The following is a 13,266-nucleotide window of genomic DNA, read 5'->3' on the forward strand; positions in this document are numbered from 1 at the left end:
GCACCCGTCAGACTTTTGAAGTCTAGCACACTCACGTCTGGATAATCCTTAAATAACTGTGACATGAGTAATTTTGGGTGAAGCCTGTCCTATACATGTACAAGTACAGGTGTGTTTCTATGGTTTCATCTGCGTCAACAGAAGGACATTAAATTGTAAAGCCTCACAAGTGTGGACCCACTGGACAGAGCCACTTGGAACCACGGTGTGAGGACTAGCCGACTGCTGCATACCCGTGTCAGTGTCTATGTACCGACGCAGCAATAAAATGAAATACTTAATACTACCTGTACTACCATTGATAATACTACTGCTACCATGTGTTTCAGCTGTTCACCGATGCTGTGTCCGACCTGTTTGACACCGTCAAGTCAGCCCTGCCTTCCACCAAGTCACATGACCAGGAGGGAGATACCAAGTCCAACTCCAAGAGCGGGGGTGCTAAGTCCAAGCCGTCAGCAGGGACAACTGTAGAGAGTAACTCAGGAATAAAGAGAAATCTGGCCTTCATAGATTCAACAATGGTAAGTATTAACTTTTACATTCAAACAATTGTTCTTGTACTTGAATGAAATGCAAGAAATGAATTAAAAAGTCTTTTGTATTTTATATTCAAGTTACATTTCTTGCAGCTAAATAACAGATTTTGAAATAGGCGAAAACGTAACAAGCAGATTTGAATATATCTTTTTTATTTAGATATGACAACTGTCACTATGTAAACATAGGTAGTACTACATGAAAGATTGCTATACATAAGAGATTGCTTTGATATTAGAAGAATAGTAGCATATGTATCATTTATTGAATAGCAACTAGAATCTTAAGATGATTAATAAGTATTTTTTATTTCTATTTTGTAGCTCGTAATTGCACTGTGCAATAGTGTCTGTCCTTCTGTTATTGAAGCTTTTTGCTGTCGATTTTTTCAGCTGTCTGTTGAGACCACGTTACAGATGTTTATTGCGGAGAATGACCGTGAGAACGAGGCACTATTGAGGGATGATGTGGGACGGCCGAGGGGGGCAGGGGAGGAACCATTACTGCTGCTGGGACCCAGATCACAGGGGGATGGGTGTGACATGACAGATATGGGGACAGAGGCACAACATACAGGTTAGTCCTTGGATAGGACATTAGATAGGAGTCCTGTGTTTGAGGAAAGCCATACCTCAAGTAACTTTTAGTACCTTCCACCCTTACTGTAAAGATTAGGGGTCCTTCCGGTGGGAATGGACTACATACGGTTGTATAGCTACACTTTGAGCAATATTACTTTGACAAATAAGAGACATTTTAAAATCTTTTTTTAAAGGTATATATCAAAATTTTTCAAAGTATATATTCAGATTTCTTTAAAGTATATATTCTAGTTATTGTATATATATGTGGAATGAAAGTCCTTGAAATTCACAGAAAACATCACGACTGACTGACAAAACACTTGTCTTCTATAACCTTCTCCATTCTACCTAACCCCTGTTAACCAACACAAATGTCGTATCAAACAGCTTAACCTTAGCAGGCTGAAGGTTAAGGTCGCAGCCCACAGTATTTATCCGCGACCCCTGTGGTCTATTATGTAGGGGTAAAAAAGTAGTGCGGCCGAAATCTGGAAGCGCCTGTAAACACCGTAACGTGAAAGACAGCGGGGGATGAGCTTTGCTATATGGTAGTATAAGGAGTCGACTTTCAGGTGGTATGTGTAAGATTTTGATGTTTGTCCATTTGGTGTATAAATGCGCGTGACCTTTACAGCTGCCTACCCCTGTGAGTCGGCTGCAGTTCCGCATGGCCCCGCATGACCCCATTTCAAAGAGGTCTTTAGAAAAATTCAAAACGACAACTTTTTCTGTTTTTCAATTATTTTGGTAGGTTATACCCTCGACTTCAACATATTAATTTGTCGAGCTTGAAAACTGCACCCTTCTATGATTTTATCAGCGTCGATGTCAGTCACCTTGTGGTCCTTAACTATAGAAATCCCCATAGGCCGAAAACTGTGTTCTGCTACCTTAAATAGTTAGTCTATTCTTCTTTCAGGTCCAGTAGAGGAGCCCCTCCCCCTGGCTGACACAACCCTTCTGATTGGCTGTGAGGCCCTGGAGGGTCAGAGGTCATGGTTCTGTGAGGACAGGGTACAACAGGTGGTGAGGACAGCAGCTGGCAGGTTACTGGAACAGTGAGTTTGGAAAACTTCTATTCTTAGATACAAATGTTTACGTTTGATTTTTTTACTCGACTTAGATACAAAATTAGCTTTGACATTTCAGTATTATTTCTCTGGCCCTATAGATGTTCTACATTTCGTAGGGTTAATTTTGATTACCAGTAAATGGCAATGATTTATCCACATTCAAGCAAGTATTGGTATATTTGAAACCCAGAAAGTTGCTACCTATAAAGAAACAGCACCCCTCTCAACAAATCATGGAATCTACCCTAATTTGCATATTCCATTCTTCAGGTGGCTCCACAGTCAGGTGACTTTGCTGACCAATCAGGAGCAGTGTGTGTACTACCTGTCCCTCCTACGGGAAGCCGTGTGGCCAGGCGGGGTCCTGCCGGATGAGCCTGAACCAATCAGAACGGAGGAAGAGAAGGAGGAGAGCAAACAGCAGGCACTGGAAGCCATGGTCAACTTCCTACCAGGTAGTGTTTTTTAGAAGTTACAATATCTCACTTGTAAGAGGCGAGTAGAAACAGTCTCTCTCTTGACTCCCGGGATTCAAACCACCACCAAACCCGGGCCGCCAGACCACAAATCTAGCGCTTAAACCGTTACGCCAAAAGGGTCAGATCCTTTGGTCAGTTTGGCGGCGCTTAAACCCCACTGTTACACTCTGAAGCCATACCACTTTGGTGACCTTGCAAAATCATCGATAAAATACAAATCTTTGTACACTTGTACGTTTTGTTGTCTTTTTTGTCATACTTGTCCTTTGTCATACAGGCCTGTTTCCTGTGCTGTTGGGTCAGCTGCAGTACCGGACAGCCATGCAGGAGGCACTAGAAGCCTTCCAGAACCCAAAAATCAACAGGTGGGGACATTTGTAAGCAGCTTGTTTTTCAATGATGAGATAAATTGTACAGTGGTGAAAATCATCTTGCATATTTTTCCTGCCCAATCCTTATACCCTTTCATTTTCCCATCCTTCCTCTAAAAGATCATTATCAACCATCAGCAAATGATTTCCTTTGGCATAGTGTTGTAGCTGCATCATTATTCCAGAAAACATCCTTATAATGCTTGATGGGTGTTCTCTATTCATCAACTTTCTGCCTAACTGCCCTATACCCATAGCATACATGTACATGGTGCCAAAACTTAACGTTGGCATTCCAAAGTGTAAACTTAGATAATCAAAGATACTTCTTGACTGAAGTTTGGGTCTATCTTGCTAGTCTGGTATCCAATTGACCTATTATAGACATCAAGTCTCTTTTCTGCAAAGGACGGAAGAGACTTGGCAAAAGAAACTTGACAGGTATAATTAGTCTGAATACCAGACTACCATCTCAGTGTGTGCAAGTTAAATACAGGCATGACAATACAGGCATGACAAGTCTCATTGAACAGAAAAAATTGTAACAGTTTTCTCTCACTCCCGCGAGCTCGCTCTGCATCTCCGCATAACTAGTTTCCTCCACCCCTCTTTAAACATTATGAATGCTTTGGCTTTATTTTAACCTTTTCCCTACTGACTAAGGCCATAATCAGTACAAATCTTGTGCTTAATGGCTACCTTAGCAGGCTGGGTGTTAACAGTTCTTCTGTCTTATTCCCAGACACATTGCTTACTGCCTGCTGGACCTGTTAGTAGAAGCCTTGGTGCCTGAAGTGGACACGGCAGAACTGCAAAGGAACCTTCTTCTGTCTGACAACCACAAACCTGAACCTGCACAAACAGACATGGACCTACTGTACTAACTCTGTGCTATTCTAGCACTAATGTGTGCTACAGTCAAACCTGTACATGTCTATAGCGGCCACTCAAGCTATAGGAACAAGTCACGATAGATAGGTGGCGGCACCTTAGACAGGATTCTTAATGCTTAGGTGTATGGAAAGGGGCCACCAAAAAGTTGTCACATTGGCCAGGTAGTTGCTTTTCAAAGATGTTCACTGGTACAGGTTTGACTGTTCATTGTAAAAAGGTGAACTTCTGTTGCTTTGAATTTTTCCTAGCGGCCCTCCCACTGGCTACATTGGTAGGGGAGGTGAAAATCTTCCCTCGTGAAAGTTGAAATTTCTGTATATGACACCTTCAAAAATAGGTATCGAATAGCCTTCTCCTCATTATATACCCTTAGCAGATGCACATTTGGTGACAAAAGTATATGTCAGCAGGGTAACATTAATCATCTCCAAAATTGCTTTCATTAAGCATACAAATGTAGATGAGACAATGAACTGAACTGAGAGGTGAACCTCATAAGCAAATATCGAGGATTAGGGCAGATATTGACGAAATCCTAACAAGGAATTACAAACTGGCTACTGTTTCCATTGTGACATCATGACAGGTATAGTCATGTTTGATTTAAAAAGCCTCCATAGCAGCTCCTTTTTTGCGAGGGGGGGGGGGGTCAGCTCGGTTCTGAGCCAACATTAAAAATCGTGAGCCAGCAACCCCCCCCCCCTCCAAAAAAAAACCCGTTCGGAGACTGCTACAAGGGCAAGGGCTATGATTTAATTACCTGGTGGCAGGAACCTAGAGCTGACAGTACAAATGTACTGGTTTTTGATGGTTTGATGCTCAATAACATCAGAAGGGTGTGTATTTGGTATAAACACTTATGTCCATTGTCTGATACCATTCTGGTGTCATAAAAACTTTTAATTATGAAGCATGGAATTGTCAGATATGTTATGCACAGCTACAATGAAAAGTATAACAAGCTATACATATATATATATATATATATATTATATGGTCATCATTTTGTGCCAAATATATTACTTGTTGTGGAACTTTATCAAACACACATATCAATGTTACAGTAATGTTACTTATTATGTTCAGTTCAACCTCCATGCTCTGACCAAAGCAAATGACATACAAATGCACAATTGTCATTTTGTTTTATTTGAATTATAAAATTATGCTCATTTGAGAATGAGCACTGCAGTTTTGCAATTATGTGTATATATTGTGATGCACACAAAAATGCTGAATAACTAAAATTTCTTGTTTTATTTTGCAGCATTTGTTTGATAGTTGTTTAACTGTAGCTTCCCAGAGTGACAATATTGGTATCCAGCAGGAAAAGGCCATGTAAATATAATAGTAGCCATGAAATGAGCTCAATATTTCGTTGAAATTGTAAAAATAGAGCTGTTTTATTCTATGCAAATAGACAGTGCAATATGGAATAAAAACAGCTAGCATAGTAGAAACATGTTACATTCAGGATGGAGTATTGCCTACACTTAGTTTCTGACAGGTGCAATTATTGTTACAATTTGCGACCATAAAAATGTTTCACTTTTGTTGCATACAGAGTTACATGTTGAATGCCTCAACGTTTGTGCAATAGGAATCTATACAATACTTACAGTCACAACTCAATAAAATCGGTTCCGGTATGTCAAACAACTTTTTATACAATTGATATCTATTACTTTGTTAAGGCCCCTGTGTATGTTCTCATGCCATACATGTGCAAGTCATTCTGGAAAAAGAAAGTTCTTTTAATCAATGGTCCCTTACACGCATAGATGCCAAATGCTAGGTCATACTCTTTCTGGTAACAATCCCTTTTGCTTCAGCTACCCCAAACGATTTTTATTGACATGATGGGCAAGCATGTGAGACTTCTTTCACATTTCTTCTTCCGAGTCGTCCTTTGGCATAGTGTTGATGCCGCAAGCGCCAAGGAGGGCTTGGTAGGACTCCTCCCAGTACTTTGACTCTAGCAGCTGTTTCTTGAATTCAGCTGCTCTCTTGAACTCTGATTCAACGTGCTTCAAGGTGTCCACGATTTTTTCTTTCCATGCCTCGGCATTTTTCTCCAGGTCGGAGTCCCGGACGCTTGTGGTGACGATCTTGTGTCGGAAGTCCGCGGACACTTTCTCTTGCTTCATCAAATCCTTCATCAGATCTGCGAGCCCTGATTGGTTGGAGATGAGGACGGGGATGCCCGCTGCGATTGCCTCTAGTCCGACCAATCCGAATGGCTCTGCTCTGGACGGCATCAGGACCAGGTGTGCCTGCCGAATGTCGTCGCTGATTTCTTGCTGGGTTCCGTATTCCAGGAGCGTTGGCTTCAGCTTTCCACTCGCCAGGTTGTCCTCTAAGATCTTCTTGCTATTCTCGTAGTCATCGGTGTCGATTCCACGGACTTGGAAGACCACATTCGGGATCACCTCCGCCACCATCCCCATAGATCGTGCGCCCAGGTCATGGCCTTTCAGCCTCTCCACACCCCTCACCCGGCCAACAGCCAACACCACCAGTTGACCCTTATCAAAGCTCACCTCGGTTCTCTCAAACGTTTGAGATGGCCTTGGAAGGAAACAGTAGTGTAAGCATGGTCTCATGTCTTTTTTCTTGCCTATGAGAACCCTGTACTTGGTGCTGAAGTGCTGGTGAATTCGTGTTCCCACAGCAAACACGGCATGCACATTTTCTGCCTGCATCACCATTGCTTTAGTCTTCCTTGAAGCAGCAATGGCTCTCTTCTTTCCCTTGTAGTAATCTGTGTCCTCTGGCATCACGTGGGTGAAGAGGATGACCTTCGCATTGGGGTACCGTTGCGCTTGTATGTTCCGCGCGATTTGGCTTGTAATGGCAGAATGGCCTATGATGAAGTCCACCTTTTCTGGAAGATTTGGGTAGTGAATGGTGTGGTAGAATTCTAGCCATTCCCAGTTTGGTTCTCGTTCCAGGCGCTCAGGGCGAAAAGGCGTGATGAGCAGGACATCATCTTCGTCGGCACATTCACGATCATCGTCCGGAATGTCTTCATAAAGAACTGTACAGTAGACGATGGCTTTGGCTTTCCTTAGCAGCCGCCCGATCTGCTGGTTGATGGTGGATATACCGCCCTTGCTTGTACCGTACTCGTCGTTGAGTAACAGGATTGTTGGACCTTCAAGACCTGATAAAATCATAAATAGAATATTAATGTAGAGATTTCAAGTTGGTAATCATGCTATAGAACATTTCATTTTAATTCATGCTTTCTTGAAGTGATTTACTGCCTCCCATGTGTGCTTATACAAAGTATGAAATAGGGTTTCTTTGTTAATAATGGTTTTCTTTGTCATGTTACTACGTATTGCACGTTTCTACTTTTTTTTATAGTATGGAAATGTGCTACATATACATTCTATTTTGTTACACGTTTAATAACGAAGTCAAGTTGATATTGCGTTACATTGTAAGACCACATACCGTCCATTGGCTCTTCCCTTGACGAAGCCATTCCAGTTGTTTTCAGGTACCACACTAGACTTTGTAGCACTTACTGTCAATGAAAAATTGTACGAGAATGATTAGTACACGTCAATATCTAAATCGGCACAGTTATATATGATGTATATAACATATCATAGTGCATCATTTGTAACCCGTTACGTGTTTTAGCCTTGTTGCTATTCTAGATAGCTGTTATTCAATAACCCTGTATATAAAAACAGATACTTCAAGCAGCTTTTGCAACTTTCTATTATTATATTAGAATATTACACTCTTTATCAAATTCCCAGTTATCAAAGCCCGGGTTACACATGCACATCCCAACATGGCACCCAACCTCCCCCAACCTTGTTTGGGAGTGGGTCGGGAGATATTGTGGTTTTGAGTCAAATTTGACTCTCTCTAAAGCTGGTCAGACCGCTTCCGACCTACCACCAGCTCGGTTCGCTGGTGGTAGGGACCAATGTTCAGCTATATGTATAACTTATAGCTGCACTAGCGTATCCAGTTGTACAAGATCTTGACGAGCACTCTGGACAAGTTAATGTCGACAGCTCACTGCTCTTTCCCCCGTTCATAACACTGCATGAACAGCATATTTTGTCCCACAACAATGATACATGAAAGCAAACAAAGAGCACCTGTTACCCGATACTTTAATAGACGCTGCCCAAATAAATGGTCGTTTTTAGTCTTGCTTAATCATAAATTTACCTGGCATCCATTTATTGGTAGATCTAACGTTTTAGTTCATTTTGTTTCGGTGTGCGCTCAGCATCACACTAACTTAACTTATACAATTCTTTGCAATGTCGTCATGCAATCATAATGGTGCCTAGGTGTCAAACTACACCCATTCACGTCGGGAGCGTCCTTGAACCCTTTATGGAATGTACCACACCTGAATTTTTATATATACATCTAGACATGAAGTTCATTCATATAACTCTGTACAGATGTGCCTCCAGACACTGCGAAGTTTGTACACAACGTTGTAAACTTGCACTATGCGTTATTAAACTTGAGGGGATCTTACCTTTGTATGGAGAGCCCACAGTTACCTGTCGATGCCACGTACCTATTTCCTCCTGATTACTCAAAAGATAAACAGTAGTTTGAAGTATCCATCCGCACGTGAAATAAAATAGTTCGAAAGAACTTTTTCGTAGCGGAACCCTGTTTTTTTTCCTCTCAAAATCTCCAGATTGACTGATATTCAGTGTAAACAACGAAACGACGGCTCGTTTCTTTGACAAACATTTTTCTTTGTTATTGAATTACCCTTTCACTATTGTATTTTTTATGTGTGCATACGCCTCAGGTATGCTGCCCACGTTTATTTATGGGCGCTAAATCAGTTTGTACCTAGGCCTAACTTGTGGTGAACTTTACTCAGTGATATTGGGGCTAGATCATTTGATACTATGTTGTGTTTAGGGTAAATTCGCGAAGAGGTTTTCAATAATCAGTTTATGGTGTGTTTTTTTTCTTTATTGTCACCATAAATGATTGTATGCACATCTACGGGTATATTGAAAGTTGTTAGCTCGAATTCGAACTTAAACAGTTTCTATGCTATTCCCATGCCACACATTGTTTTCGCAAATAGACCTCCAAACTCTTGCATGTACAGTGCCAGACTTATTCAATAATATGTTTTCAAATTGACATTATCATCTTCAAGTGTGTGAAAACAATTATTGTAATATCATTATAACTTAAAAGTTAAACAAGAATTTTATTCATGCATGTAGCATCACAATTTCTAAGCCAAGATTGTTTATGTTGAAGTATGGCCACAATTTACACAGAGCATTTACATCGATATAGACTGTGCGCTTTGCTTAATGCTGCAACGTAGTGTTCAGGTTTCAGACATATAATTTTAACACTACAATCATCTGAAGTATCCTAATCTATCAACTTCTTAATTACTTAAAAAAGGCCATAAAAAGTACAAATAATTATATGACCCGTACCATATTCGAAGTCCTTGCCAGCAAAGGAGTCCTAACTAAGTGCACATATAAATCCAGATAACTTATGGAGTATTGGAATATATCATTTCAAATTTCTTCCTCCTAGCAATTACCAACTAACAAAAAAAAATTTGTCCCCAGAGTAAACAACTACCAAATCATCATAATGGTGCACTTTAAAAGACCATTGTTAAGTGATTCCTTCCGAAAGTACCCAAAGGCATAGTTTGTAAGAGATGGAAGGTCCCCATAGAGAAATCCACAGAAAACTCAGGGGAAGTTTATTTACGTCCACAGCAGACTTCCAGAAAAGTCTTGTGAGACTCCTCCCAGTACTTGGACTCCAACAGTTCCTTCTTGAACCCTGCTGCCTTCTTGAATTCAGACTTCAAGTTCATGTCGTCGAGAATGTCTACGATCTTGTCGGCCCAAACCTGGGCAGCCTGCTCCAGGTCGGAGTCCCTCAAACCGGTGCTGACGATCTTGTGCCGGAAGTCTGCGGAGACCTTCCCTTTCTCCATCAGCTCCCTCATCAGATCTGCGAGCCCTGATTGGTCCGAGATGAGGACGGGGATGCCCGCTGCGATGGCCTCCAGTCCGACCATTCCGAACGGCTCTGCCCGGGACGGCATCAGGACCAGGTGGGCTTGTCGGATATCTTGGATGATCTCCCGCTCTGTACCGTACGGCAGCAGCGTCGGCACCAGCTTCCCGCTATCCAGGTTGTCCTCTAGGATGTTCTTGCTCCTCGCGTAGTCGTCCACAGCAATCCCCCGGACTCGCAGCCGTGCGTTTGGGATCTTCTCCTTGACCATCCCCATGGCCTTTGCAGCGATATCAAGGCCCTTCAACCTCTCCACTCTCGTCACTCGTCCTACGGTGAGCACCACCTTCTCACCAGCGCCGTACTTCACGTTGGTGTTTGCGAAGTTTTCCGAAGGCTGTGGGAGGTAAAGGTGGTGGGAGATCGGCGTGTCGTGAACCCTGTACTGGTTGTCGTAGTGGCCGTGGATCCGATTCCCAACAGAGAACACAGCGTGCGCATCCTTAGCTTCTTTGGTTAGCCGTTTCTCTTTGCTAACCGCAGCAATGGCCGCGGCGTCCCCCTTGAAGTGGTCGGTGTCAAACGGTATGACGTGGTTGCAGAGGATCGTCTTGGCATCGGGATAGCGCTCGCTGATGTTATTGGCTGCTTGGTTCGTGATGGGGAAATGACCTACAATGATGTCTACCTGTTTCAAAAGAAACTTTTATTAGCATTTGGCAGACTTCATGAACTGAATTACCACTAATTTACAAAGCTATATCAAAGTGGTGAAATGTTAACTTAAAGACGAATTTGAAAGTACAGAAACTTATACTCACTTAAAAATCAGAACAGTTACAGATGGACAGCTTTTTACGTGTGAATCATTTTCGAGCTTTGACTTTGTGAATCAGTGTTCCTTTGTAGAATAACGGTCGTTTTAGTCTCTATGTTCAAGGAGGCTTTTTCAACCTCCTTACTGTGTTGTAGCCTAACGATTGTACTTAAAGACGCGACACTTGAGCGGTACCCATGACTGTAGTTGTAGAAGTGAAACTAGTTGGATAGTTGTAAAAGTGGCACCAATATGGAAGACATGAGTGTAGTTGCCAACTTTGTTAGTCATACCAGTCTACCACACTAGTGTCGATTTTACTCCACCTGCCTATGCCTTGAATACAGGAATTCCTATTAAGTACATAAAAACACAGCATGAACATATTCTAATACCTGTTCTGGCATCATCCTGTTCGGGTAGCGAGTCGGGTGATCGTAGGTCAGCCATTCAATGCACGGCTCACGTGAGTCCTCAGGATCACGGAATGGTGTTAGCAGCTTGACGCCATCTCTGTCTGCGCAGTCTTGATCTTCTTTCGGGGGTGGGTACAGGACTGTGCAGTACACGTCGACCTTGCCTTTCCGTAGTAGCCTGGCCAACTCACGGTTGACCGTAGAGATTCCACCCTTGGAGCTCCCATACTCGTCATTGACCAACAGGGCTGTTATAACTATTGAGCCTGTGTGAAGAATATTAACGTGAGAAAACAAAGATGTATTCAGCTAAAAGAAAGGCCGTATGCCCCCCCCCCCAACGGTGCTGTAATTATAATACACCGTATTTATCTACTACTACTTGTACCACTACTACCACTACTAAACAAGGAAAATGTTTACTTTTAACATCAAATATTGGAATTAAAAGTGTTATGTTACAATAGAATGCCATGATTCTCATTCGCACTTTGAGAGACCCAACGTAACGTTTTGTCTCTTTGTTACACGTCTTTCAACTTTGTTTATCCAAAATATTGAAATGGTGCTCCAAATTTGTATCTACCAGTGAAAAAATGTGATAGCACCCCTTTTTCACATTAATTCACTAGTACAGTATATAGAAAACAGTTCGAAAACAAATTATCACAACATTTCAAACTATCTGTCCTAAATACTACTAGTAAATGTGATAAATAATCAATTCTTCAATATTACAGCAAGAATTCTTTTCAAGACCTAATACACTGACAGAATTTGACGATGTTGAGTATTGAAGAATAAAACGTCTAGTGTTAGTATTCATACAATATGAGTGCTGAGACAACGTACCTGCCATATTTGTAGACTGTTGTCCTCTGCAATTCTGATCCACTGCTTATCAGTACTCGGTTTGTTGATGTGCCTAGAATACATGGAGAAAGGTATAACCCACCATCACAATCACATACTAGCAAACCGTTATACATTTGTACTACGTTGTAGAGAAAAGGATATTGTGACCTTTGGTATAGCTGTCACAGCCTAGGAAAATTGAAATGTAACTTGTTTTGTTGCCGTGAAAACATGGCCTTATTATGTCTTTGTGCAGTACAAAAGTCAACGCTATAGATCCGGATACCTGGGGTTAAAGGCCATTTCAATTGTTTTCGCAGGTGTTTTCCTGAAAGCCATGGCGATGTGTCTATCATTGCGATAACGTACTGAACTTTGTTGAAAACATTTCTGAAACGTTTCTCTAACGAAATAACTTCAAAACATCGGGTTCCTATCAGCAGACGGACGCAAACGTTTCGCTAACTAGTCCCTGGGCCAGACGGCATATCAGTACCCTCGGAGGGGGCATAATATTGGAAGATAAAGTATATATATTTTTGACGAGAATATCACTAAAAATCCGACTTTAGATGGTCATAATTTTCTGTTGAATTATGATATCAGAGACCAATTGATATTTTTGTGATCGCCTTTGCAGGTTCTACCAGCCTCCAATTTTTATTGAAAAATATTGGTGTTTGTTTTTTGCCCCTCCCCCTTGACACAAAAAAGAGGGTGATACACAAAATGTAGCTTTGACGGCTGATAGCCGGTATAAAGCTATCATACCAGAATGGCTATCACATCAAAATATATATCTACTATTCATAAATCACAAGAAGAATTTGCCCGCTCAGAGGGTACGTACCGATATGTGAAATTTGGTGTCCTGGCCCAAGGACTAGACGTTGAACAATGGTGGGGCGTACGCAGGTCTAAAGGTCACCAGGTGTGAAACCGTCGCGCAAGAGTGACTCTTTAGAACAGGTGCACTGCCTGAACTACATAACACCAGGGCCAGTCGTCTTTCGTGTTGTCGTATTTTTTACTTACGCTCATTGCAGTTGAAACGTGTCAGGATCTCTATAACGCTTTCAGAATCGACATTGACTTGATGATACTGAGTCTCTCTTTATTGAAAAGACCTGTACATGTTAACGTAACGTTGCAATTAAAACAGGCTGTTTTGCCACCTGAGACGTTAATACAGTTTCTACTACCTATGTAGTGCAACAAATATGTAGAATAG

At 41.7% G+C, this 13,266-nt stretch overlaps 3 protein-coding genes across 3 annotated transcripts in view; 1 reads left to right on the plus strand and 2 right to left on the minus strand.

Moving 5' to 3' along the window:
• Window positions 1-5,600, plus strand: part of LOC118404006 (sorting nexin-19-like) — an 11,474-nt gene extending 5,874 nt beyond the window's left edge. The window contains exons 5-10 of the mRNA XM_035802909.1: window positions 330-524; window positions 933-1,116; window positions 2,044-2,182; window positions 2,468-2,652; window positions 2,954-3,041; window positions 3,790-5,600. Of these exons, the coding sequence (XP_035658802.1) occupies window positions 330-524; window positions 933-1,116; window positions 2,044-2,182; window positions 2,468-2,652; window positions 2,954-3,041; window positions 3,790-3,931 (933 nt within the window). The 3' untranslated portion in view covers window positions 3,932-5,600. The remainder of the gene's footprint in view (window positions 1-329; window positions 525-932; window positions 1,117-2,043; window positions 2,183-2,467; window positions 2,653-2,953; window positions 3,042-3,789) is intronic.
• Window positions 5,072-8,507, minus strand: LOC118404022. Its single transcript, XM_035802947.1, has 3 exons — window positions 8,461-8,507; window positions 7,401-7,473; window positions 5,072-7,104 (listed from the first exon to the last, which is right to left on the minus strand). Exons 2-3 carry the CDS (start codon window positions 7,429-7,431, stop codon window positions 5,825-5,827), a joined length of 1,311 nt encoding a protein of 436 aa, XP_035658840.1. The 5' UTR covers window positions 7,432-7,473; window positions 8,461-8,507; the 3' UTR covers window positions 5,072-5,824.
• A 423-nt stretch (window positions 8,508-8,930) lies between these two features.
• LOC118404023 (D-inositol 3-phosphate glycosyltransferase-like) lies at window positions 8,931-12,980 on the minus strand. Its single transcript, XM_035802948.1, has 4 exons — window positions 12,886-12,980; window positions 12,033-12,105; window positions 11,160-11,446; window positions 8,931-10,635 (listed from the first exon to the last, which is right to left on the minus strand). Exons 2-4 carry the CDS (start codon window positions 12,037-12,039, stop codon window positions 9,685-9,687), a joined length of 1,245 nt encoding a protein of 414 aa, XP_035658841.1. The 5' UTR covers window positions 12,040-12,105; window positions 12,886-12,980; the 3' UTR covers window positions 8,931-9,684.
• Between the last annotated feature and the right edge of the window lie 286 nt (window positions 12,981-13,266).

This window comes from Branchiostoma floridae, chromosome 17 (assembly GCF_000003815.2).
Source record: "Branchiostoma floridae strain S238N-H82 chromosome 17, Bfl_VNyyK, whole genome shotgun sequence".
Classification (NCBI taxonomy): domain Eukaryota; kingdom Metazoa; phylum Chordata; class Leptocardii; order Amphioxiformes; family Branchiostomatidae; genus Branchiostoma; species Branchiostoma floridae.

Excerpts from the sequence above, each read along its gene's own strand:
- LOC118404023 (XM_035802948.1), bottom strand. Across the intron at positions 10,636-11,159 it reads ACAGGATGATGCCAGAACAG|GTAGACATCATTGTAGGTCA; the intron begins GTATTAGAATAT and ends CTTTTGAAACAG.
- LOC118404022 (XM_035802947.1), bottom strand. The coding sequence starts at position 7,431 with ATGGCTTCGTCAAGGGAAGAGCCAATGGACG. Across the intron at positions 7,105-7,400 it reads AAGGGAAGAGCCAATGGACG|GTCTTGAAGGTCCAACAATC; the intron begins GTATGTGGTCTT and ends TGATTTTATCAG.